This window comes from Pithys albifrons, chromosome 1 (genome assembly GCF_047495875.1).
Source record: "Pithys albifrons albifrons isolate INPA30051 chromosome 1, PitAlb_v1, whole genome shotgun sequence".
NCBI lineage: Eukaryota > Metazoa > Chordata > Aves > Passeriformes > Thamnophilidae > Pithys > Pithys albifrons.
The window spans coordinates 67153924-67181652 of record NC_092458.1 but is presented as its reverse complement, the minus strand read 5'-3'; the positions used below and the strand labels follow the sequence as shown (position 1 = coordinate 67181652).

The following is a 27729-nucleotide window of genomic DNA, read 5'->3' as shown; positions in this document are numbered from 1 at the left end:
TCTTCAGGAATATCAGTGTTAAGTCACCAATTTTAACTCCAGATTGATTGGATGTCTGGACAGATTTACTGTGTTTTTCCCTCTATGCCTTTAAAATGATAGGTGTTGCTGTAGTTTCTAGGTGGTTTGTTTTCCTGGGTTTAGATACACCCACATTGCTGCTTAAGTTACACAATTGCTTTTGTGTCATACACTCGCTGTTGTAAGAGTGTTGGTGCTTGGGGGTGGTAGGAAGCTGAAGAGTGTAGTACTTTGGCAGAAAAATGTGTTATTTGCTACTTCTCTCTCATAGGATAAGGATTTTTAAAAAAGATAGTAATTGTCTATATAGTTATCTTCCATCTAAATGCAATTTTCTGCTTTTGGTCTGTTTTTCTATTGTTTGGTTTTGTTGTTTTTTGTTTGGTTTTTTTTTAAGATGTCTTAGTGGAGTTAGCTTTTAGATAGGCAATGTTTTGGAGTTTGAGATCATGACTTCTCTGTAACCAGAAGCAAAATGTAGCATAAAGCAACTCCTTTCTTGCTAGCATCCACAAGCCAGGCAGTAAAACTGAGTGACTATTAAAATCACTGGAACTTAGGCTGAAATTTGTATTCACAGTGTTGGAATCAAGGAATCTTAGTTCATTTAAGATTTCTGTTTAAGTGACTGTTTACTGTATGAAACAGTAAAAGCTGTAGGAAGACAATAATTGTCTCTTGTGGATTTTGTAGTCACGGTTTGTCTTTTGCAAAGAAAATGTGTACAAATCTTTGCAGTAACTTCACTATTTAAATATGTAACTGGGTTTTTTTTTCTTTCACTGGATACTTGAAAGCCAGTTTACCATTTCCATCAGAGCAAGGGAGATGTTGATTGTATTTTCTCTGAATACTGCTGTGCTTGAGTAGTTAACTTTTCCATAAGTCTTTTGCAGCACACCAGTAGAATTTTTCAACAAATAAACACCAGCCCTTTTAAAATTTCTTACTTGACTTGCATATTCTTCAGCTTTTTTAAATTTCATGACTGAGAGCAATTGAAAGCAGATTGTTTATTCATGCTCTGACTGTAGCAGGAAGGAAATAAGAACACTTCATGTAATTACCACAAAGTGCATCAATTACAGTTTTAATAATATTTTGAATTTAGTTATGAAGCATGCTTGAGACATACTGCTTTTTGCTGACTGCTTTTCCTAGTATTTTTTCCACTTTATAATATCCAGCTATTGGACTGCTTCCTTTACTCGAAGTTCTTATTTCACACTAAAAATAAGCATAAGCAGAAGATTAACCATAGATGTGTTTTCATCAATCTGCAACCTCAACAGCAAAGGAAAAGAGACGAAGCACTTTGCAGCGTGCTTGAAAGGGGTTTTTTCAAGTAAAGAGCTCAAAATAGAGGTCCCTCTGCACGGTACAGTAACTTATATCCCATGTTTTTTAGCATTTGAAAGTGCATCTTTATTTAATATTTTTGTAAAAGTAATGTCTACACAGTCAGGATCAAGTCTCAGCTAAGACATGAGCATCCCTCTGCTGCATCTGTGTGGTGACAGTAAGATTAATCTGCAAGTTACATTCATAATAGAATTTGCACCTAAACTATTTGAAGTACTTGTGTGGTGCAGCAGTGCTTAAAGGCATACCACCACTATGCGAAAAAAAAACCCAAACAAACAAAAAACCACAGTAAATCTCACAGGTCTTACTTGCACTGCAGCTGGGACAGTAGGATAAAACAACTTCTGTTTCTAAATCTTCAAAATACATTCCCTGGCCCATTTCTCTCTGTGGGGTGTGAGTTAAGGTTGAACAGATGAATTGCCGCTTGGCAAAGCCAGGTATGGAAGAGAGGTTTAACACAGTGCTGGGCTTCTGCTTCCCATTCCCCTCCTCCTATCTCTTGCCAAAGGAATGGCAGTCTCTTAACCTTTGTCAGTAACATCCATGTCCTAGTTAGTCTGAGACTGTGTCATTGTGGATGTGAACATTCGTGAACTAGCAGAGGATACTGCTGGTGAATGCCTTTCTAGTGTGCAACTCATCTGAACTCCTGCTTTGAGGTATTGTATGGTATGGCCAGACTTGGTGAATGCAGATTTGGGCAGGGCTCTCCCCATGCTGGGTGTGCCCTCCAGCCTGCACAGTGGATTTTTTAGGTGAGGCACAGCATGCACAGAACTGGCCCCACCGTTTCAGTCCTGAGGTCCATCTGCCACGGCCGAATGAGCTTGGACAGTGACAGGGAAGTCCTCAGGAGTGTCACAACACCCGGTACTAACCGGGGCTGACCCTGCTGAGCATCCGAGATGTGACGGGATGGGATGGCAGGGAGGCATTGAACTGCCAGGGGACGGTCCCACTGAGACTGGAACTCAGGTCCTTGGGATTCAGAGTCCAGAGTGCTCTCCTTCACACCACGGATAGTCAAGCTTTAATACAGCTGCATAGCTTCCTAGGGCCTGGGCTCTCCCCAAGGATACCTGCTGCCAGGTTTGGGATTAGTGGGAAAACTCAAGATGTTCTTTCAACAATGAATGGGGAGAACCCACTGCCAGAGTGTTTCTTGTTTTGTTTTTTGTTATTTTTGTAGACAAGATCATAGTCACTTTTCAGGCTTCAGAAAGTGAATCACTTAATTGTGTGTATTAGGCAAGATTAAATATATGGAACTTTTCCCTGGCAATTTACCATTTCTCCCATTATAGCTCTAGAATCCAAGGATCTCTCCCTCATCAATATTCAAGAATTACTTCAGAAATATAGGAATGCTCTTTGGTCTTGCTGTAGTGCTTCCAAAGCTGTGGTCTTTGTAAGGAGTCAACCTAAATGCTTAAAAAGAAGAAAGAAGAAAAGCTGTGCACATTACTAGAAAGAAGTTTGCAGGTTTTAAAAGCAAGGTGGTTTTCTACTCTGTTTAAGTAAATCAACAGGTAATAAGTATTGTTTCCCAAAAGGTATTATAATGACTTGCTAGTGATTTTTTCTTTCAGAGGAGGGGGAAAAAAAAAGCCCTTGTCCAAGCCAAACCACTCTTTTGGTTGTCAGCTGTTACATTTCCCAAGATTTTTGTTTCCAAGGTGTTTTTCATTAGGTGTGTGCTTTCATGAGATCACAAAAGAACAGTGTGTCTGGCAGAACCTTGTTTTCTTGCATATGCTTATAATTATGTGTTTTTCTCTGAGTTGCAATTTAAAATAATTCTAAATATTCTATAGTTTAAAAAATAGTATCTAGTGTTTATTAATGCTTCTATTTACGGGAAGCATAACTACTCTGTTGCCTGCCTTTTGGAGCATTTTCTTTGTCTTAGATTAAACTTTCAAACTAATCAAAGTGTTGAAATGATCAAAGGAGACTGCAGAGCTCAAGTATTTAGTGCTCATGCCAGTGATTTAAAAAAAAAAAAAAAAGAAAAAGAAAAAAGGAGTAACTACCCAAAACCCCCTGAAACAAAATAGCCTGTCAGGTAAAACTTTTGACCAACTAATGTTTGTCAGCTTTGTACAAATGCAGATTTAAAGGTAGAAGTAGAGCGTTTTGCTGCAGTACTACCAGCCTTTCAGTTAGAAAAACAGGGAGAGATCTTTGAATTTGCTTAGAGATCCTTGAGTTCCGCATAAGAAGCCTATAGAGATACATAAAATAATGTGCTTCATATTCATATATGCAATCATTATGAGGACACTCTCTTTGAAAGGTCACAGTCATCAGGGCATGTACCTGTGGGGAAAAAAGCAAATGTCACTTCAACCTTCAAGGAGGATCTGGGAAATTACATGCCTGTCACTCTTGCCTTGATCACTGGAAAAGTGATGGATGGAATCCTCCTGGAAGCCATTTTCAGACCGTTGAAAGGTGTGAAGGTGATTGGGAGTAGTCAGCATGGATTTTTATGAGGAAGAAATTTCACTTAGCCCTCTGAAAGCCTTCAGTGATCAGCTCAATGGATGGGATGGAGAACAGCAGTAGATGTTGCTTACTTTAGTAAGGCTTTCAGCTCTGCATCCCATACATTCTTGTAGTCAAACTGATGCAGTACAGACTAGGAAGTTCAGAGTGAAGTGGATTGAGAACTGGCTGAGCTGATGGGCTCAAAGGATTGTGGTCAGTGCTGTGAAGTTGAGCTGGACAGCAGTCACTAGTGCAGTGTCCCAAAAGCTAATTCCAGGTTCAGTGCTGTTTGACATCGTCATTAGTACCGTGAACCAAGAGAGAAAGCCCACCCTCAACAAGCTGGCAGGTGATACCCAGAGGTGCCTTCCAACCTCAGCTATTCTGTGAATGTGTTGTATCTTCACCATTTGATCTGTCTTGAAATATTTGGTTACTGTTTTTTCAAATTCTGTAATCCAGCTCATGACAAATCAATGGAAGAGAAGCCAGGGGAAAGGGGAGCTGTGAGGGAGCAGGTGTAAGATGAATATGAAAGGTCAAATATTGCTCATGTGCAATAAGGAACAGTGTGAAGAAAGCGGTGAAATAAAAAACTTGCAGCAAAGGAGGACATATCTTGACTGCAATATGATGAGAGGGACAATGTGTGGTACTGTTTTCGTGGAAAAAAAGGTGAGGCATCCCCTTGAGATTTTTTGGAAGCTGTGAGGTGAAAAAATGAAAGGTTATACTTCTTCTGGATCGTCAGGTGTTACAGGCTTTGTTTTGAAACACTTGTATAATGGCAGTGCCTCTAGAAAGGCAGAGTTGAACCTTAGGATGTTAAAAAAATTTGTAGATTCTCTACGATTAAAGTGTCACAGAGATTCGTATTGTTAGTCCTTTCTTGGATTAACCCCATGTCTTCTATTCTTAGCTAGGGCTGCTGAGTACTCAAAACAAGTGGAAAACACAGTATTTAGTCTACTCCTCCAGTTGTATTTGGGTCTTCATTGCAAGGCTTCCTGGTGATTTTGTAAACTAGCAATCTTTAAAGGTAGTGAACAGATTTTACTATTTTTTTAATTCACAAGCCACATCCATTCAAGCAATTCTTGAATATGAATATTTCATAGCTTTTTATAGGTTGATCATTTTTAACCTTAATTCTCTTATCACAAAATGCAAGGCCATAAACTGAAAGATTTATGTAATGTGTGAGATCAACAGATAACACCTGAAAATTTCTATCCAAGCAGCCACCATTTAGCAAAATACTGAACCAGTCCTAAAAGTTCTTGCTGATTTACGCCACAGTACTGTTAGCTTGGAATTCATAACACAGTGGAGTGCTGAATAGGGGAACATTTGGTAGATATTTTTCTGATTGCAAGTGAAAAGCCCATTTATTAACTTGAGTCAAATGAAAGTAGAGGTGCAAGGAAAGGTCAGAAATCTCAATTTCAGGTACGGGTTTTTCACATCCACCTCTCTTAGAGTACTGCTTTTGTTCAAAGCCCCATTTGTTTGATTGTCAAGTCCAGCCTTACCTGAATTTTTTGTAGCCTTTCATTATCTTCTGCAGGTGTCTCCAAAAGATCTGATTATTTCCATTTGTCTGGAGTACTGACTTAGTTTTGTCAGCTGGAACCTAAATTTAGTTTTTCTGCTTTTTATCTCAATATTTCTTTTCCATAAACAATTCTCAAAATAATTAATCCTTTGTGGTGACAAAACCCAGGTCTCAAATGTTTGTGTTTACAGCTGGCAATAGTGCTGGCAACTATTTTTTGCTCTGTTAATGAATATATCTTATTTTGAGACTACAGTAAATACAGTCTTTGTCCAAAGTTTAAAGGAGGGGGTCACGGTGAAGCGATTTATTTTAAGAGGAGCTTTCCTAATTTACCAAGCCAATAATATGACCAAATCTAGGCAGAATTACTCTGAGACTGTTACGGCCTAGAGGAAATGCAGGTAGAGTTTCTGAAATTGGAGTTCTGTAATTAGTATAAACTTCTGTTGAACCATCACCAGATGTCTTAGAGGCAGATAAGGGCAACACAGATGAGTATTTGTAGACATGAAGTTGCACTATATGATTATCGATGTTTTAGTGGTACATTTTTGCCTTATCTGCTGCAGACACAAGAAGCAATGAAAGCAGACTATTTTTTCCTGACATTTCTACATCATTGTATATCAGATAATTTTAACCATCAGTCTTGGACCAGTTAACAGGCAGTGACAAACTGTTGCAGAAGGGGAACTACAAATCTGAATGTGATAGTAACTTGTAGTTTTTCTTTCTATTGCTATAAACTCTATAAATGTGAAGAGGACTGCTTTTGTCTTCTCTCTCCTTGTTCCCCTGAGCCCTTCAGGAGTAGATCAAACGATTCAGGACTGATCTCTAAAACCACTTGCATCTTTACCTTACAGAGTATGAAATCAATGCAGGCCTTTTCTGTGCCTTTGGGAAGTTTGTTGTCTGGTGAAATACACACTTAATAACAGCACCAGAAATACAAATATACTGCATATTGACTTCTAAACTGGAAACAAGGTGGTGCTTTAGAGTTCTAGATATTCAAAATTGCTTCCACAGTCTCTAGGAGAAAATAGTTTAAAAAAATGCAAGTTCTGTTTTTACAACAAACCATTATTTTGGTATGTTGATACTGTGTGGCTACTTAAGGAGACGAAGCCTTCCTGGGCATGCTCATTCTTTGCTAGTTTCCCCCAAGTAACCTTTGTTAGCAAAATTCGGGTACATTTGGTAAAAAATATGGTATCAAAACAGACCATTTTTTTCAAATTTTGTGAGAAGCAGATGTCAAATAGAGGAGGGCATGTGTTCTGTGAGAAATACATTGAGTTGCACCAGGGCAAATTGGTAAAATACTTCTACTATTGCTTTTTTTCAAGCTTAGAAATATTTTGACTTAAATTCCAAGGCATTTAAATAGATTGATAATTGAAGTACAATGATGTAATGAGAATTATATGGGTGTAATATAAGTAATATGTTGAGGAATATCATTCATATTTGGCTACCTGATAATTAATTTTTATATCTGTGTATATATATATATATATATATATATATACATATATATATATGACACATTTGGCAATGTGAATACATTAGCTGGTGGGCAGACAATGCTAGATTTCTTTTTTTCCTGTAGCTGTAAACTTATTCTTTTATTACTAGCCTGTTATTTTCATGTGCTAGCTTTCCAAGATGGTTAGATACCTGATTCTGGTGCTGGAAAGAGTAATGTAAGTAAGTAATCCTTCGCAGTTTGAAGGCCAACTCGAGTCATCTCAGTGCATTGCCATGCAGTAGTTACAGGTGAACTGACTGCCATAACTCATACCCAGAGAGATAAATACAAATAGAGGTAAGACATTTACAGAGGAAAGGCATTCTAGAAGCTTCAGATCTAATACCTACCATAAAGGTGATGAGCTGTACTAACCAGGTGGGAAAAGTATCAGCATAGCTTCTGTTTCTGATCTGAGAGAGCTATGGAGGACCAGAAGCTCTTTGATCGCAAATGTACCTTTGAAGTTAGTTTAGTCAATAAAAACCCTGAAGTAGGATTTAGTAAAAACCCTAGAGTATGATCTTAGAAACACTTGGATGCAGTTTGCAGTTTAGTTTTTGATTTTTTTTGACTGCTAAGTACCTTAAGATTGTGTCAAAGTTATCATGTAAAATACTGTGAAAGAGGAATATAAATTGTTCAAAACGCAGGAAATAGCCATAGTGAGTGTTTTTACTGCAGTCTGCTGTAGAAAGAAAATGCTTTGTTTTCTATGATCTCTACTCATAGAGGAAAAGATAAGAAAATAGTCCTTTAAATGTGAACAGTTTTAAAATAATCTTGTAAATAAGACACACTTGTAGCATATAAAAACTTGTTCTTCATGTCTTGCTCTGAACAGAGTGACACAAAACATAATCTTTGAGGTGTTGTTTAAAATACAAGGTGCTTTAACAGGTAAGCACAAAGCCCACACAACCACTGGAAAGTGCATAGTAATAAATTATGTAGGCTTTTCACCTTTGTTATTTTTATTTAATCCACAGCAGGAGTTGGGTATTAGTCGGTACAAGTAGGGCGATACAGAAGTGGTGAGAATATTGCTTAAATGTAAAACAACAAAGTAGGGCTGTTATGGAAAATGGTAGGGGTTACCACAACCACATGCAAGCCAAAGACTAAAGGGAATTTTCTGCTTTATTGTGAAAGTATTGGGATGTATGAGATTACAGTACTGCTGAATGCCTGTCTACCTGCAGAAACTGCTCCAACAAACTAAATGAGTAAAAGGTGTACTCAGTGTTTTTATTACCCATTCAAAATCCTTGTGAGGCAGAACTCTAAATTTCAAAAGGGGGTGGAATTATATATGGAATAACATAGTACCTAAAAACCAGTTTCAGAGCACACTATCCTTTTGCATCTGATCCTGCTCTGATCTGTCCACTGCATCCAGAGTCATCCTGACCCATCTGCTGTGGCAAAATCCACGGGAAATACATTTCATCAAGATTGTTTTTATGTATTAAGTTTGTTATTATTGATGTGTTAATGATATTTGGCATACTAGATTTTCCTACTATCATAGTATTTCTGCCTATGATATCCACCTTTTTCCTTCCTTGGAGACTTGGTACAGTCATGCTCTGCAGCTTGTCCTGATGTGTATTTTTAGGGAGTGAAAGAGTTGGCCTGAAAAGTGTAATTAATTTTTTTTTCTTTCAACTTGAATTCAGGTCCAAGGAAAGTGCTAGAAAAGCCTGTATATTAGGCAGTGTAAAGGCTTTAATAAGTTACATTGCCCCAAGTTGGCAGTAATTAAGTGACTGCAATGAAAGGAAATTTTTGGAATGTATTCAGCACATAAAAATGTAATAGTGAGACCAACAGCTTTCATCAGGCTGAAACAGAGATAAAATATGGTTGGTGGTAACTCACAGAAGCCTCCCTGGCATAGATATGGCATCCCTCTATCTTCCCAAACACTTCCAATACTTTTAAAATTTTTGAACGTGTGTGCTTTGATAACTTAGGTGTTTGTTTTTGTTTGTCTGTTACTGATAATTTTAATGACTTCTGGGTTTAAGGAGAATTTTATTTAGATGCTTGATTTATTTATTTTAAACAGGTCTGGGATGTTCCTAATAAGAAGATAATTATAGGAAGTATTACATTAAAATAGGTTTTCTTAATTTTCCACTGCTTTTTACAATTCATGTGTTCTGTAATCAGAGTATTTTGATGCTTAGATTAAATATATGTAGGGGTCTGTGGTGCCATTGTTTTCAACAGTGTATGTGATGGTCTTTTGATTATAATTTATTTTAAAGCCCCAGATCAGTTGAGATGCAATGGAAATTGTCTTGATTGTGAATATACATCTTTGAATTCAAGACAAGAACTTAACTTCAGAAAAGTGCTAATACTGTCACTTGAGTAAGGTTGTATTGACTCTGTTATTGTGCTCGAGTCCTGTTTAGCTTTCAAGTAGTCAGTTTTGTTCAAAGTGGAAAGAAAATGAAATTATTTTCTTAAATAATGAAATGTTTCAAAAGGACAGTTTCAGTCCCTAGGAGTGCAATAAGGGAGCATCCCACCTTGATAATAAGGAAATACTTTGGTGTATGTTATGACTGCTGGAAGATCAGCAGTGTTGTTAGAGATGCACCTTAAGAAGCATAAATGATAAATGAGTTGTGGGTCATAGACCTTGAGAGAGGGTGTGAACTTTGCAAGCTGAGCTGAAGGCTAGTAGGTTTTGCTGCACAGCTTTTATCAGAGAACTTAACTGGGAAGTGATAAGCCACATCAGTATATTCAAACTTCTACCACTATGTCACAAAAGTACTTTCCCAGGCTACAACTTGCTAAGCCCTTGCAGTTGGCTTTCTAAACTTTTTGACTTTTCTTCTCTGTGCCATCAAGTTATGAACTTCGCAGCCAGACATTTTTAACTTATTTGTGTTTTATACTTCTCAGGTACTTGCTCCTGTACAGTTGAAGAAGTTCAGTGTTAATTTTGTTTATGGGGTTGTGTTTTTGAATCTGTTCCAGTATCATTTAATCTAATACCTTGAAGTCTAAAATATCAAGAAGTCATCTTAATAGAATTCTTGTTGAGGTCATGGTTGCAAAAGCAAAACTATTTAGCGATAAAAGCCCTTTGCTTTGCATTGTTCTTTTAAATTGCTTTTTTTTAAAAAAAATCGGAAACAAATGTTATACTTTTATCGATTATCTTGGCTTGTCACGGGTAGAAATGGATGTCATGGCGAGTTCTGAAAATTGGTGGCACAACTGTTAATGATGCACAAATACCAGTGGTTAGCAAAAGTCACTGGTGTGACTCACCCCATCACTGTGAACCTTCTACTGGGTAATATTTTAGTAGCCAAACTCTTTAAGTATTGGATTATCCAACTGAAAACTGGTTAGGATGATACTCAAACCTTATTAAAAGGTGCATTAAAATTGAGGTGTAAAGAGTATTAGTCTGTTCATAGATATCAATAGACTACTGCAAAGAGTTAATAATGGGGGCGGGGAGGAGGCAGCATCTACATTATAATACCATAATAGAAAATTCAAATGAATTTGTACTACTTACTGATAGCTATATTTAAAATCAGTCTTTGAAAACTAGCAATTTCAGAAACAGACTAGTAGCAAAAAATATGTAGCGTAATAGTTCCTGCAGACCAGGTTTGATGCTAAAAGTATTAAAGTATCATAGATTGCAATGACTAAGCTGTCTAAAAATACCCATTTTTTTCCTTATTGCTTGTAAAGCATAACGAGAAGAGGACCCAAAAGCAAAATACTTTTCCTGGAGCGTGAGACAATGTCCTGTGATTTCCAGAAATCTATTATGCAAACACAGAATAAATAATCATCTCCTGCTCGTGTCAGTAGCTTACTCTGAGTAACAGGAATGCTGGTTTTGGTGTTTTGTGGGTGGTGTTTTTTTGGAGAGGGGTCACATCTCATCAAGACATAGACTGGTATAATATTAATTTTGGTTGCATTCTTACCCTCAAAATAGAAATTCAGATAAGTGTGTTCTAAAGTCTTGAATTTCCCCTGTGTGAACGAACACATTTTCAGTGTGTATTAAGAAGCAGTGTGCGACTGCAATGTTCGTTCAAAATAGTCCTGCAGAAAAGATGTGAAGCAAATGCATGGCTGGTAACATTAACATGAATCAATAGCCTTACAGAGTGAAGCAGGGTTGCCATACTGGGATCATACAAAGTGGCAGGTACTGTGCAAGGCATATAAAATCATCTCCACTGCATTTTGCATTAGTGAAGCCTCAGCGGGAGCAGAGTGTAATTTGGAGCACTTGAGTTCAAATAAATAGGTGGCCCAAGGCAGAACAGCTAGAGGGAATCAATGAGAAAGATCATATATAAAAAAATAACCTCCTAGGAAACAAGGAGCATGAAAGAGGTGTTTTTGTGATCTAGGGGATAGGACTGAAGAGGGAGGTTTGTCTTGGGAAGTGAAAAGTTCTAGTAGTGAAGGAGTGGTTGTCTGTTACTTCTGCTGATGTAGAAGAGAAGAGGCAATGGGAATAACCTTACTGTTGTTTTAGAAGGAAGGGGAAAACATTGCAGTGGGAGAAGAATGAGAGAGAGTAGATTGCCTGGAAATTGTGCAGCCTTCATCACTGGAGACTTCAGGATCCGACTGGTGTCATGTGTCAGGTCAGGCAGATGGGTGAAGGTCACTGCCTGGAGTTCTTGCTGTCTTTCTCTGGGTTTTTATGTCCCTTGTTTGAAATTAACTTGCTGCTTAGGATTTTTTTTTGCACTTTGTAAATAATGATTAAATTAGAAGCACCTAAAAATGTTTCAATGAGGATCTTCATTCTCTCATCAACAGTAGTAGTGATTAAATCCGCAAGATTAGGATTTGTCCAGGCATCACAACGAGGAGTCCTACAAAGCCAAATATAGGACAAGATGAGATTTAGTGCTGTGCCATGGTCACAAAGCCATTCCTTCATGATAATGAATTCTTCCCCTGCTGTTGAGGTGGGTTTTGGGAGAGGAAGAGTGATGTTTCTTAAGTGTAGTTCTGTGAGATTGCCAGAAACTTGTTCTGTTAGTCCCTGAAGTACTCAGCTGTACATTGTGTGGCTCTTCATGTTTGGTTCAGGGTCATAACAGGGTTTCTCATTTGCGCTTGTCTGGCATGAGCAAATGATTTTACTTAATGGCAAAAGTAAATATGCCTCTATTAGAACAAAAATGTGTGACTTTAGGTTGATACTTTGTAGTTATTTAAGAAAAGCTGTCTTAAAGTAATGTGTTTTCAGAATACAGTATAAAAATTGTGGAAAGATTTTTCTTCACTTGCTCAGCCAGCCCAAGTGATTTGAATAAGCTATTTCAGCTTTCATTTTTTCTGGATAATTAAAATTAAACTGAAATTTAACAAATTAATGCTTTTCCAGATTTCTCCCTTCTGTTTCTAATGACTGCTTATTTTTCTTTGCAAATAAGTTTCTAATGTGTAGTGAGTTCCCAAAAGAAGCAAATCTGGGGAGTTGTGGGTTTGTTTTGGTTTTGTTGTTGTTGTTGTTTGGTTGGTTGGGTTTTTTTTTCCTCCAGATGGTAGATTAGAGTTAAAGATACCTAAGAAGAATCCCTGACCCATGTATTGACTTTTCATAGTGGACTTTGGTGGTTTTCAGGGATTCTTCAAAAGGCATATGCTTTACCCATACCAATACTCTCCCTGTACTGCTTTCTGGTAGATATCTCCCTATTGAATTTAAATTCAATGGTCTTGTTTGGAAAATTCTTTCAACTGAAAATTTTGTTCCAGGCTACTCATGCAATGATTTTAAAAATGGGAACCTTCATAATGAGACATCTTATTTAAAATTTACTTTTTTTTAAAACTGTGATGCTGTATTTTTACAGTGATGTGACTGTATAAATATTTTTTCTGTAGGAAGAATCTTCCGTTCCAAACAGAGCTTTTTCAGTGAAGGGCCTTTGACTCTAGAAAAAAGATGAACTGCTGTAAATGGTTATTCCAGACCAACTGAGGGGTTCTTTTCATTTCGCAGCTTTAGAAGACTCCTACACAGATTTCTAAATTGTCTCTATTATTAAACATGTTCTGTAACCCCTGAAATCTAAGTGTGAATCAAGGTATTGACGCTTATTTTGCTAACCAGTACTGTCTCATCTCATTGTACCTTCTCTTCTCATCTCTACTTACCTTGAACTTAGGGTAAAAGATCTTTGATGCAGGAATTTTTACTCAATGCTGTATTGATTAGTCATCTGGTATAGTGGAGTCTTTGTGTGAATAGGGCTCCTTGTCCTTACCAAAATCCAAACAATAAAATATTTTCAGGTGAAAACATCATGAGGATGTTACAAGCATTTTTGCAGAGTATTATCAATCTGTGAATTTGCAGGGGGGAAATGATACTTTAGGTCAATGTATTACATATCTGAAGAATTTTAGTGCCTGTGTAATGTATCATTAACTCTACTCAAAAACATTAATTACGCATGTAGCTTATTAGCACCCCCCATATATATTGAAGCAGGTGTTGTAAAAGATGCAGTTTTTTTCTTTGAGTCACTGTGTAGCAATAGAAAGCTTTGGTGAAATAATGTTGTTTCTTGCCTAGCAGATTGTATTGCCACAAAGTTCAGCATTAACTCTGAATTTAAAGATGTTATGCTGCTTGTTTATTTCTAGAACTTTTGCAGAAACAACCTAAATGGAATGTTTTGAGAGCTGTGTGCCCACATACTGCATTTTTTTATTGCTGAAGCAGTACTTACCTGGAGTGTATGCCTTTATTAAGAAACAAAACAGAACGGGGGGGTGGTGGTGGTGGTGACATGGGGGACAATTTCTTCTGCAAATCACTGAGCTTAGTACAGCACAAGCTGGATCTGTTACTGCTCTCGGAAAGACAATGGGCTATATCATACCTTTTTCGATCACAGTCAAGCTGTAATATTTTCTTCAATTTTTAACCTCTTCTCAGGAATGCAGCACTCTGATTCCTTTTACATATTTTGTACTTGGATTGTAGAGTTTCAGAAATTCATTTCGGAGTCTTTCATAAACATCAGTTATTAAGTTTCTCAAGCAACTTTTTTGTGGATTACTAATTTTTTGCACCTTGTTTTTGCACCTTGATAGATTAAGGGAGGCTTGAGAATTTCCTAGAATGTGTTTGGTAAAGTGCACTAAGATATTAGGATTCATATGTTAACTTTTAGGTAGTCTAAACTGTTTTGCTGGGAAACCGTTTTCTTTGGATCAATTTAAACTGGAGAAGCAAAACAAGAGCTGTTACTCAGCCTTTTATAGTTTTTACAGGTCACAACTGAATAGGAGCTCTTGTTTTGTACAGGATTTACAGAATGAAGGGGTATCTAAATTACTTAATTTGAGAGCAAGTCTGGCATACATTCTCAGCTTTAGTTGTGAGTTTCCTTACTTTTTTTCCTCAAAATAAGCACTGCAGGTTTCCTTGTATAAACAGTGTTAGCATCTGAGGAATCTTCTGACTGCAGGTGCCAGGAATGGATTACAAGAAACAGGACAGCAGAAAATATAGGATTATGAAGTGACCTATTGTGTTTCTAACCAGATGAGCTCTAGATCAATCCTTTAACTCACCTCTGTAGTAAAACAAAGAAAGAGAAGACAGAGAAAAATAATGTAAGGGCAATGCTTTCCAGTTTTGCAGCTGTGTGAATTGGTAAACACTTGTAAATAGGAATAATTAGACCATTTTTCTCTCCAATATTAAGCGATGTGGTAATGTTTCACTGTATCTCACTTGCGTATTTTTGTGTACAACGTGTCTGCAAATGTGCCTTGTGACCCTGGGCCAAACATCCTGTAGAGCTGGCTCCCCATCCCTGTGCTGGGCGTGGGGGGCAGCAGTGGGGCTGCCTCCCCCCAGGAGGATAAGGGCAATGTGGGCAGCAGTCTCAGCAGCTGCCAGCTTGTGCAGGGTAAGGACAGAGCTCAGGGTGTCAGGGAGGGATCCCGGTGCTGGAGCACAGCAACGCCAAAAAGAAACGCGAGGAAGATGCAGTCAGGGTGAGCCTGTGTCTGGAGCCTTGCACAGCTTTACTGTGACAGAGAAACTCGTCATTTTTATCTAAACAAAGTTGGTTTAAAACTGGCAAAACAAACCTTAACTAACTTTTCAGAGACTAATGTTTAGGTTTATCGTGGTATATGTATTGTATATTTATTTTTTTTTCCACAGAAACCTGCTAATATTTTAGTTATGGGTGAAGGTCCTGAGCGAGGAAGAGTAAAAATTGGTATGTTTATATCTTTGATAAGTCCCAGTGTAGCATTTAAGCTAGAATGTTCTGAAAGTGCAGTTGTACCACCTAAAGTAGTCACTGTAATACTAGTATGTGCCTGGACACATTGCCTAAATGCTGTTTTCTGAGTGACTGGCTTCATGATATTAGGCCCATGCACCAATTCTGACAATGAAATGCTGTAGCCTCATCCATGAAAAGTGGAAAATGTCATTATATTTTGTTTAAGTGGGTGTTTGTGTGGGGTGGGGGATTTTCATGTGGGGATAAAGATGACAGCTAGCTAGGGGGAAAGGAGGAGGAAGAAAAAAGGGGTTTTAAAATTTCCTTCATTTACCTCTGTAATGCCATGACATTATCTTGCTGTTGCTTATGAAAATCTAAATAGGGAACTACTCATTGCTAGAAACCTGAAATGTTTTAATGGAATCAAAAGTGTCATTTAGGCTACAACATATTCTTGAAAGTATAGGCAGGTCCCTTGAGGATAAACACAAGGGATCTTAAAAGTTCAGAAAACACAGTAATCCATTCAAAATGCTTAGTGAGAACTACTGCTAAATGCTCAATCTGGGCTGTACCAGGGAAGGAAGGACCCAACACTTCCCCACTATTGTAACATTTTCTAGTGGGCATTACTGTTTGCAGTGAGAGGATAATTTATAGAACTTCAGTTGTTTTAAATAAATACATAAATAAAAGTTAACAGTAGTCTAACAGTAATAAACCACACTGGGCCAAGCACTATGATGGCAGTGCTGTGATAGCAGGTGGCTAATGTACAGCCTGCTTACATTAGTTATGGTAAGGCAGCCCCATTTGGAAGGGTTTTTTAAAGCTAGTTCATCTTTCTCACTTCCCTCTGGCTTTTCTTTTATGAGAATTCTTCTGCATTGTTGGTCTGTTCTTACTATTTTGTTTATCTGCACTATATTGTTAAACACTAGTGTAGTGATTCAGGGTAGGACTTTCGTGGAGTGTTCAGTGCTGCTCTAGTCCTTCCCTTGCAAATGCTGGGAGCAGATGGGCCAGGACCGAACTCTTCTGCAGATCCTACCCTGAAAGTTTTCCTTGCCCTTCTAAGCTTTAAGATTGATGGTAAAGTTTGAAGTCTTTTGCATAGAAAACAGCTACAGCATGCAGAGCAGAAGGGCAAAATCCTTCCTGTTACCTTATTCTCCATGGAGCAGTTGCTTCCAAAACAGAGAATGTAGGTCATCCTCTGGGCATACTCACTTTCGACAGTGGTGGTGATATTTGCTGTATACAACTGCTTGCTAGTAACTGCACGTAGACCACCCATTTATTTCTTAACTTACAGTTTTGAATTAATTTGGGAATAACTTAGAAAACAACTAAATTAAGTCACTCTGTTGATGGACAGGTGAAAGATTCTGTATCAGGCCACCAGTCCTCTGAGCCATCCATTCCCAGCAGGGGAAGAGGGAGGGGAACCCTGGATTTCTAAGTATGTTATCAAAACGTAGAATTTTTTTTATTTTATTTTATTAAGATATTGCCACAGCAGTATACAAATGCAGAAGTTATACCCATACCAAGGGCTTCCACTTTTCCAGTGTAACTAATTTTTCTAAAAAATACATAACTGGGATTTAACTTAAAATAATTTTATAGGCTTTTTGTGTCATTCTGAATCATAAACTCACTTTCTTCCAACAATTTTGCTTATTATTTATAGCTATTAGTGACTTGATCAATTTTGAGTAATTGCTATTTTAATGTAGAAAATGGTAAAATGTTTTTCTTTTTAAATGCATTAAAACAATCATAAATAGGAATGCATATGAAAAATAATTAAGGATTCTGTAGTCAGATTAGAGACCCATATTTACACTGCAGTTCTCCCTCAAGGAGTGAGCTATAGCATGTAGGTCCTTTTCCCTCAGAGTGGCCACTCATCTCATTTCATTCAAGTCTTTCTCAGCATGTGAATATCCCTACACCAGAGAGTCCCTCTGTCTTGGGATTTGGGGAGTGGTGGGCTGGAAAAGCAATTTGGTGGGGGAAGCTATGTATTTTAGTCTCTGCCCATTTTTTCCTATATGACTTACATTTGGTAGTTCAGACAGCTTTTTAGGAAGTTACATACTACCAGTTCTAAAAATCAGCTTCTAATGATACAATGCCCACAACCAGAATTTTAAAATCATAGCCTAAATGGTATTCAGTACTGGTATATTGATACTGGAAATACATCTTGACAGAAAATCAGCAGGGAGGCAGATACTGTAGGCTTAGTTTCTGTTTTTGTGTGAAGCAAGTCTTGCTACAGCTAACTTCATGAGAAGGGAGCTTTTGTCATGTGCACGTATGTATTATAAATCATTCTAACCTTTGAAGAACCTGCATTTTGCTCACTTTAAAAACTGCTGCTTTTTGAAAAACCATCCTGTAACAACAGAGTATTTTACCAGAGAGTATCAGTAAAGTAAATCAGGGTTAATCAGTGTTCTGGGAAGTGAGTTGATGCACTTCTTCAGAACAGTGGTTAATTCTTTGTTCTAAATGGCTCATGTTAGTAATGATTTATAATGATATACTTTATAGATGATGCCATCCAGTAACTTCAACAAAAGCTTTAAGAAAATCTGCTCACAGAGTTTTCGTATCTGCTACAGTCTGTGTTTGCATTTTATTTAGCAGTGATGGTAGCACTAACAAGTAAACTCAATCCGTTTGTTTAAAAAAAAAAAAAGGAAAAATTTGGTAGTTTCCCTCAAATTTTAAAGTATCTCTGTTTGAATTTTGCAGCTGACATGGGCTTTGCCCGGTTATTTAATTCACCTCTGAAGCCTTTAGCAGACTTGGATCCAGTAGTTGTAACCTTCTGGTATCGAGCTCCAGAGTTGCTTCTTGGAGCAAGGCATTATACCAAAGCTATTGGTAAGTAAATCGGACAAGGACTGTTTGGTTCTTTGTGTAATCTGTACCAAAATATTGAAGTATTGATGAATAGTTCAAGGACAGTAGCTGAGTTAAAGGTATGTTACTTGTTTCTTGAAGAAATATTAATCTTCAACAAATTGTTTGGTTTACTGTGATCTCTGGCTTTATATAGGGGTGAGTATTTTTGGATTTTAGCTCCAAATGCCCTGTGATACAATCTAAGTATGTGGCTTTCACACAGGACTTTCATAAATGCTGTTAAAGGCAATAAAACTATGGATGCATCTTTGAACTGCTAGTACAATTCATATTACTGTGATCACTCTGAGACACAGTGCATTAATTTTACTGCAGAAGTTATTATCTAGTGTAATAAATGCATGAAATAAGTGGAGAATATATTGGCTGCTCTGAAACTGAACTATAAAATTAAGCTGCATTTTAGCCTTTTTCAAAGATGGATGACAGATGGCCAGAGCCCTTGTGTGCTGGGGCTGTAGGACAAGGGGAACAGCCCAGCAACAGGTTGGAGAGAGGTTCACCTTTACTGGATGTGAACAGCTTTGCTGTGGAAGAGAGGGAGACTGTAGAGAAAAGGACGGGGAAGTTTTTCTCTTGCTGGCTGGTTTAAAAGATGTACTACAGCCTGGCAACCATTTTTGGAGAAATAACTTCCCCTGCAATGCTGCACTTGCTTTGCACAGACATGGAGGTTGTATGCCAGCATACTATGTTGTTTCTGTAACCTGAAATTCTTTCCTCAGAACTCAGTTTTCTGGTTTTTTTTTTTAAAAGTCATGTTAGTGTTTTTGTCAGAAATTCTAATGTTTATGCCTTAAATGTATTTTCATTCACTTTTCTGTTAATACTGTGTTTCTTTTATAGATCAAATACATTTCTTTATATGTTCATTTAAACTGCTTTATTTGTTGTATTTGCATGTTCCCTCACTGTACTGGCATTTTCTTCTGCTTGCAGCATGTGAAACTGCATGGGCAGTCGTAGCCTTTAGTACATAATTTTTTCAGTGTAGATAAAATCTGACTGTAAAAACACTGAGTAATGTGTTATGCTCGCTGCTTCATTTGCTTTTGTCCTTTGTTCATGACCTTTTTTGTTCATTCAAGGTTCAGTGTAGCATTTAAGTTAAAAATTACATTCGTATGTGCTAGGCAAAAATCAAGAAACAACTGGGAAAATGCAGGCTATCTGATTTGAAGCTTAGGACGCAACTGTTGCAACATAAAAGTTGTGAGGTTTGGGTTTGGTTTTTTTAATGAACGTTATGAGAAAAAGGGTGTGAGATATGTGAGCATGGAGGAATTTTCTAGTTACTCTCTTTCTGCAAGGTTTTATAGATAGCATTTGGTTTATTCCAGTGAAACAGCTTTTCAGCTTGTTTATTTTGGGTCTTTGAATATAAAACTCTGTGATTGATCATCAATGACACAGCTCTTGGCCAGGCCATTGGGGCAGTGAACGAGCAAGATGCTGGTTGGCTTTTTTTTGTGTTTTATGCATTCACAATTACCCAAATAGTTTGCTTTGCTTTTTTTCTTAACTAAGTTAAGATACTACAACGTTAAATGATAGCTGCACTTTAAAAACTCCACAAAAACTTGTATAATACTCTCTCAGCTCCTGTGTGGTTACTGAATTTTGTACTTCCATCCACAGCTAAAAGAAAAAGTTGAGGAAGTGTTGCACTTCTGCAATAGAAATTTGAGATTTTTCAATGCAGGCACCTTATCTCTGGTTAGCTAAACACTAACATTTTATCTCATCCAGGTGCTTTTGGAACAATTAATTTGATTTTTTTTTAAATTTCTGTTCTTTTTTTTAAAGATATTTGGGCCATAGGGTGTATATTTGCAGAGCTGCTAACATCAGAGCCAATATTCCATTGTCGACAAGAAGATATCAAAACTAGTAATCCTTATCACCATGACCAGCTGGACAGAATATTCAATGTAATGGGATTTCCTGCAGGTACATACTGTAATTTTTTTTTCAAAGAAAGATGTTTGTATTGCTTTCTTTGCAAATGAAGGTTGCAGCTGATCAAAGCAACAAAGCTATTCAAACACAGTCTTTATTTCATGAGTTATAAACATAGAATATAGTGGTCAAATTAATGATAGTAGTATCTTTGTGTATGCATGTACCAGTGTTTTATTATTTTAAAAGATTGTGTTTCATGGTGGGTGATTAAAAATCAGAGAGTATATTTGCATTTCTTCAGTACTGATTATAGCCTTGGAAAGCAACTGGTAATTGTATGAAACCAAGGAAAAATATATACCTTTAGTGAATGTTATGCAGTTGCTTTACTTATGCTAAATTAAACAGAACATTTGGAAGTGAGGAGAGGGTATTTAATTTGTTTTTTACCCTGGCAGAAAGCTTGTGGTGTGGTAAGATTTCCTTATTTCATTCCAGAAGAACTAGTTGCATGAATCAAAACAAATTGCAATGTGGATATCACTTGTTGCGTTTTCCTCTCAGTGCTGGTTATATCTTGTTTTTCTGCAAGGCTGCCTTGAATCTCTTCAGTTAATGCTTCCTTTGGTGTTCACATGTTTGCAGATGTCAGAATAACAGGGGCCTTCTTTTTACCTCTTGGTTGCCTTTCTTCTCACTGCTCATGTTCCCTACTGTTGTCCATTCACAATCAGTAATGTTTTTCTTTACCGTTCTTGTGGACTTTCTTCTTCCCATTGCATGTATTTTGCAGTCTCTATGTTTGTGTGGTTCTAGAATTTTTGTTATTAAACACGCTTTTATTTTTACCGTTGGCTTTTTTGCGTATATATTTCATTCACTGCATCCATCCTGCTGGATGAGATTCCCAGAAATGTTGCCTTTGCCTATTGTGTACTGCTATTTTCTGGAAAATCCTCCTTACTTATGCTTTAAGCAATACTATTCTTCTCTGCTTTTGGCCTACATTTTACCTTTTTATGCCTTTTTTACCTCATTTGGATTTTACATAGCTTACATAAATAGATTGCACTCTCATTATTGTTTTCTGATTGGTTTAATTATTCTTTTCTGATGGTCTACATTTCACCTTTGAAGATCTTTGGTTCTTGCCAAGAAACACTTTCCATTGAATTGCAGCAGTTTTTTTACTTGACACTTGCCATATTTGAAACAGTTTCACATGCCTTTGGGGAAAGGGAAGGAGGAAAATATTTTGTTTAACTAAGTAATACTTAAATAATAAATCTCTGTTTTATTTATTCACTAAATACTTTTAATCTAGCAGTGTTCTGCAGTTGTGATCAGACTTAGTAAAGATTTGAGTTGAACAAAACTTGCCTGCCCACAGAACCTTTTCAGGAGTCAGGTTGTAATACACATGAGGCTGGGTGCTGGTATAAGTTTTTTTTGTTTCATTTTTAAATCCATTTTGGCCTTGGTTCTAAAGAAGCTGAGATGAAATAGTCTTCAATTTAAGTGTGCAAATTTTACTTTTTCCTAGGGTTTTTTTGGCTAACAGCATTTCTTTGAGGTTGAGACAGACGAGCTTTGCACAAGCTCCTCTGGGCATTTAACTGTAGATAAAAGTGCTGTCAGAATGAAGTATCTGGAGACAGCATTTGCTGGAGTCTTATATACTCCTGTTCTGAGATACAACTGTGTCTAAATAAGTTAAATAACAGTCCTGAGGGGTTCAAGCAGAGTGCATGATGCGTTTTTCATCAGTGTTGTATTTTGGGTATATGATGCTCTTCACTGTATCCATTACCTGTTTTTTCAAGTTCTTGAGTTAATCAGCACACAGCTCAAATCTCTCAGTTGTTGGTAAGATGTATTGTGAAGAGATGGTGAAGCAATCTGAGATAAAGAACATAAAGAAAGAAGTAACTGCAATGTTAGAGAAGTGGAAATAAATCAGGGCAATGGAGATGCTTGGAAATACTTTGTTTCACCTAGGGAAAAAAGTTAATACTGATTTTGCAGATAAAGATTGGGAAGACATAAAAAAGATGCCTGAACATTCAACTTTAATGAAAGATTTCCGGAGAAACACGTAAGTCTGAGTTGAGCTTTCTTAAGAAAGCATATTTTATACCTCCCTCCTACACTAAATTTCTTGAAGCTCAGGTTGTTTTCTGTGTAGATGCCAAACAAGGGCTATGAAATGGTTTTGACTTAGATTATGAAAAATGGAAAGTAAAGTTGTTTCATAGTGATGAACTTGTTGAGATGGTGTGAATCAGAAGAGTAGCCAGAGACAGCCCGTAAATGGTAAGGCAGCAGATGTGAAACGGGTGTTGCCGATCAGACCCCACACAGCTCGGAAGCTTGCAAAGCAGTTTGTCACAGCTGTTCCCAGATCTGTGGTACTGGAAATGATTTTTCTGTAGTAGCTGCATCAAAGGGGTCTGGTAACCTTATACTGTTTCTAGCAAACGGTGAGTGTACTTTTCAGGTTTGGTGTCTAGGGTAGCTTATGAAGGCTAAAGGAAAAAAGGTACCCTTCAGCTTTGCTGTCACCTTGACAGAGTTCTAATACCTGCACTTAAAATGCCACCCTGTTGCTTGATTTCCATACATCTACCATGCTATTGTAACCATTTAGAAACCTTACTTTTGAGCTCCTCTTCAAATAAGTAAGTTGATGAATGTCGTTGTAGCAACCTGTATGTCTCAGGAGAGTATTCAGATGGGCTTACTATTTATCTCCATCTTTACTGTCATGAGAAATATACAGAATCAAATAGTATAGTAGCAAAATTGCCAACAGGCAGTTTAAATCCAATTGATGGTTTGCTGTCTGCATGTGGGTTAAAAGTGTGCTTTTTATGTGGATGGAATGTGGTTTTACAAGCATATGAGGGGAGCAGATGCTTTTCTGTAGTGTCTGATTTTTAAGCAATCTCTGGTATTAGTAGTTGTGGTTTTCCCTGCTTGGTGGATTTGCAAGGGAGTCTAAACTGTTCTTATTAATATGTTCTGTGGGTACCGAGAAAGCTTTGCCGCATCAGTGCTTTGCATATTAGAAATGTCACTTTTATCTCTTTTTCTAGGTATACCAACTGCAGCCTTATCAAATATATGGAAAAACATAAAGTTAAACCAGATAGTAAGGCATTCCACTTGGTAAGTTCCTGCATACATAAAAAAATAAAACCCCTCCTATAAGTTATAGTTGTTCAAAGAAAGAGTTGAGCTGGAGTCAAGTACACCGTGACTGATTTAATTTTATTAATAAAGTTGGGAATGACTGATACTCTGCAGTCTGAGACTTGCAAGATCACTGTATCTTTCCACATTGATAAAATGATTCTGAGTGTCATTCACTGGATTGGGTTCAGTATGGAGTAATTTTGAAGTTTTTGGTCCTGAGGTCATGTTTAGCTTGTAATTATATTTGCAGTGTTGCTGCTACTCTTTGCCATTTTGCTACTTTGCACACTTTTAGCAGCTTATTTCTTGCTTTTAAAAAACTCCTCTGTGCCCGATTTTTTTTACATATTCATTATTAAGATTATTAAGCTTTTGGGGAGACCTTACACAGTCTGTAGAAGGGACATGTAGGAAGGCTAGAGAAGGACTTTTTGCAAGGGCTAGCAGTGACAGGGCGTGGGGTAATGGATTTAAGCTGCAAGAGGGTAGATTTGGATTGATATTAGGAGGAAATTCTTGACCTTGAGGGTTGCGCAGAGATGTGGATGCCCCATTCCTGAAAGTGTTCCAAGACCAGGCTAGATGGGACTTCAAGCAACCTGGAAAATATCCCTGCCCACAGCAGAGGGGTTGGCAACAGGTGGTCTTTAAGGTTCCTTCTAACCCAAATCATTCTGTGATACAATTCTATTATAGAAGCTTGTATCTTACAGACTTAAAAGGAAAACTAACTTGAGACTTGAATGTGTAGTTTGGAAAATTTTAATATGTATTCCTAATGCACTAATTGTTTGTAGCTTTCTTATGAATATTTCATAGAACCCTTACAAGAATTATTTTCTCTCTAGAATACGTAAGTTTTTTAGTGAAGACTCCAGTTAAAATTATGAACTTGCTCAGCCCTGGAAATGTGTTTCAGAAATTACTTTATTGAGCCTTTTTGCTGTTTTTTAAAGAACATTCAAGCCACTAAAACTCTATAATATGTATTTATGTATGGAGAAAAAAGAATTTAAGTGTATCTGGTCTCACTGAAAGGACATTCTCCTGATCTTGACGTTTCCCACTCAGATTAAACATTTTTAGGCTTGAATGATGAAGTAAATGGATTATTTGAGAGGGGGGCAGGAACGAGGGAAATAAACAGAAGTTTTTTCATTTTAGAGGTGAGAGGAATAACTTGGAGCAAAGGGAAGCTGGTTAAGAGGCCTGGTTGCCTGAGTACCATGTGGCTTTTATTCAAGTCATTGGAAGCTGTACCTTCTCTGATGATCAGACCCAAGGGTTTTTAAGCAGCTATCTTTTTTCCCTCCATGTAAATTTTGGAATATATTCTTCAATCAGAACAGATCTGATGCAATATTCTAACTCTGGCATCCTGTATGAGGAGATTTCCAAGTAGACGGGTTATACTGCAATCAGTATAAAATAGAGCATATATTCAAGTTCAGATTAAAACCCAAAGTAAAATCAGATGAATCAGCTAATCATTGTAAGAAGTTACCTGGCATTTGCACTGTTATGTGAAATGTCTCTGCTCTCTGAAGTTAAAAGTTAGTGAAACACTAGAGGTATTTACAAAAGCAAGGAAACCAGTCCTCATATGAGGGCCTACAAGAAACTGCAGAGGGACTTTTTCTGATAGGACAAAGGGTAATGGCTTTATACTGAAAGCAGGAAGATTCAGATTGGATACCAGGAAGAAATTATGTACTCAAGGATGGTGAGGCACTGGAACATACTGCCCAGAGAAGTTATGGATGCCCCATCCGGGAAATGCAAGGGCAGGCTGGATGGGACTCTGAGCAATTTGATCTAGTGGAAGGTGTAGCTGTTTGTTGTAGGGGGTTGGACTAGATGACCTTGAAAGGTCCCAACCTAACTCTTTTATGATCAAAGCTTGCTAGTACTTTGTTGAAACTTTCTAAATGTTTTTAATACAATATTTGTGGCTGGAACTGAGTGTCCTGGGCTCTGCAAGTGAAAATAAGTGTTTTTTGTTAGAAAATGAACATGCTATTTTAACACAAGAGAAGAATGTACTTACGCCATTTTTTTATGGTTAGACTTCTTGAGTTCAGACACATTTGTATCATCTCATCTTTCAGGAATACAGTGAAGTTTCTCTAAAAGGTTTTGGTAATGTAGAGCTTTTTATCTTTCATTGTTTGCAGCTTCAGAAATTGCTCACTATGGATCCAATAAAGAGAATTACCTCAGAACAGGCTATGCAGGATCCCTATTTCTTGGAAGATCCTCTTCCCACATCCGAGTAAGTGGTCAGTTTATTAACCGACAGTACATTCAGAGATGTGTTAGAACTGTGTGCTTTCTCTTGTCCCTAAATATGTTTCTGAATATTGAGCTAAATACTTACTGTCTAACAGCCAAAGAAACCACTAAAATGCCATTTGTGGTTTTTAAAATTAAATAGCATTTTTTTAATCTCTTGCTTTATGGAACTTTGATCCTATTAGTTGCAACACTAATCTTGTTATTCACTGACAGGTTGATTATGCATGCTACAGATCTTGGTAGGCAACTGCTAAGTGCCCACAGGTCCACTTCTCTGCTCCAGAATGCCAGATGACATTCTCTAATTAGTTTACATTTTTCTGTCTTAGTCTTTGTTGTAAATTAAGTGGGTGGGGAAAGTCAACTCTGTGCCTCTCTGCTGTCATTCTTAACAACTTAAATCCATTTTTTGTAGACACTCCTCTTTTTTGTTTACACAGGCAGATTTACAAAAGGGAGAAAAATTTATGGACAATAAATGATTTCATTAAAAATTAAGCCCCCTTCCCAAAAGACTAGCCAGAGAGCATGATTATATGCTATTAATATATCCTGTATGTGATTGTCTACCCTTACCTAGAGAAGAATCTATAAAATATATATATTTATAAGCATTTAATTAAAAATGAAAATATTTCACTAAAACTTACTGGATTAGTTTTAGCTCCTCCCTGACCCCTCTCTGTGATGTAAAGTCATGTGAATGGTTGGCTGTTCCAGCAATGGTTTTTAGGACAGTGTTTGGCTTTTTTCTCAACTTTAGGTTGGTCTTTTAATGTGAATACACCATGAGTATTGCTAGCAGGTGTACAGAGACTTTATTGTAAGTAAATTCTGCTGATTAAGGGCAGGTAAATATTGGCTTGCACTAGCAGTGGTCCATGAGATATGAATTGACAGGTGAAATTTCTAGTTAAACTTTTTTCCATGTGTGGTTTCATTAACAGTCAATGGAGTTTCCAGAATTGTTTTTCGTTATTCCCGAGATTGTGAATTACACAATAGCTGAATTAAGATAGCTCTCTGTGCCCTTGCAGATACCTGACAGTGGCACACCTTTCCAGCCAACAGTTTGCAGAAACCATGAAAAAAACTATTAGGAGTTTAAGTCAGTGTATAAGAGTCAACTGAACATTAAAATCAAATGTTAGTAGGTTTTTACTGAGTTTGGACTATGTTGATAGTAAGACAGGGAAAAATCCATTAGTTACAATTATGGGTGAAGTATGAATCTTACAGGTCTACCCCTTCTGTTCTAATACAGTGATAAATAGACTTTTTTGGGGGGCAGTGTTTTTGCAGGTTGTCAAATCCCTTACCCAAAACGGGAATTTTTAACAGAAGAAGAACCAGATGATAAAGGAGACAAAGTAAGTACTAGAAGAACAGTATCATCACGTTTCACTGGCTTTCACACTATTTCCTGATTTCATGTTATTTCATGTACTGCTTTTGAGTTGAAATTTTTCTTTGTGTTTAAACAATTGAGAAGAACCAGCAGCAGCAGCAGGGCAATAACCATACTAACGGAACTGGTCATCCAGGGAATCAAGACAACAGTCACACACAGGGACCCCCACTGAAAAAAGTGAGAGTTGTTCCTCCTACCACTACCTCAGGTGGACTTATTATGACCTCAGACTATCAGGTATTTTTTTATTCACATATTGTGTATTTACTTCTCATGTTTACAGCAGTGTTTCTTCAAGCTAAAAAAGTAATTTTTTAAGTGTCACTGTATTAACTGGTATTTTTTGTCATATTTCAGGGGGATGTTTTCAGATTCACTTAGTTGATGTTTTGTTGATTTGCTGACGCTCTTTAGGCTAGCAGTAAGGCAATTAGGATCAGATTTATTACAGTTACTAAGTTATTACATTCATATTAGGTAATGCTGGTTGTGGACCAAGAGCCAGTTATGCTGTGCTCTGTATCACCTAAAAATGCCATTTATTATTTGAACAAGCCCATAGTTGTAGGAGACAAAGGATATTGCAGTAAACAAGCTGTGAAATGAGCATCTAAACAAGAGTTTTAGTTGGGCAAATGAATGTGAAAACAGTATTTTGAATGACAAACAAAGACTTGTCATAATGTTGTCATAATCCGTTTTGAAAATGAAGGGAGATTCCAGTTTAAGTAAGCTTAAA

General features: G+C 37.2%; 1 protein-coding gene across 4 annotated transcripts in view; it reads left to right on the top strand.

Annotated features, from left to right (window-relative positions):
- CDK8 (cyclin dependent kinase 8) overlaps positions 1-27729 on the top strand; it is a 77432-nt gene that overhangs the window by 44361 nt on the left and 5342 nt on the right. For 2 of the 4 annotated variants that reach the window (XM_071553573.1, XM_071553592.1), the window contains 8 exons: positions 15178-15235; positions 18014-18145; positions 19994-20137; positions 22115-22184; positions 23185-23257; positions 25459-25556; positions 26871-26949; positions 27069-27227. In XM_071553573.1, the coding sequence (XP_071409674.1) occupies positions 15178-15235; positions 18014-18145; positions 19994-20137; positions 22115-22184; positions 23185-23257; positions 25459-25556; positions 26871-26949; positions 27069-27227 (813 nt within the window). The remainder of the gene's footprint in view (positions 1-15177; positions 15236-18013; positions 18146-19993; positions 20138-22114; positions 22185-23184; positions 23258-25458; positions 25557-26870; positions 26950-27068; positions 27228-27729) is intronic. The other 2 variants (XM_071553583.1, XM_071553600.1) reach the window with 2 other exon arrangements.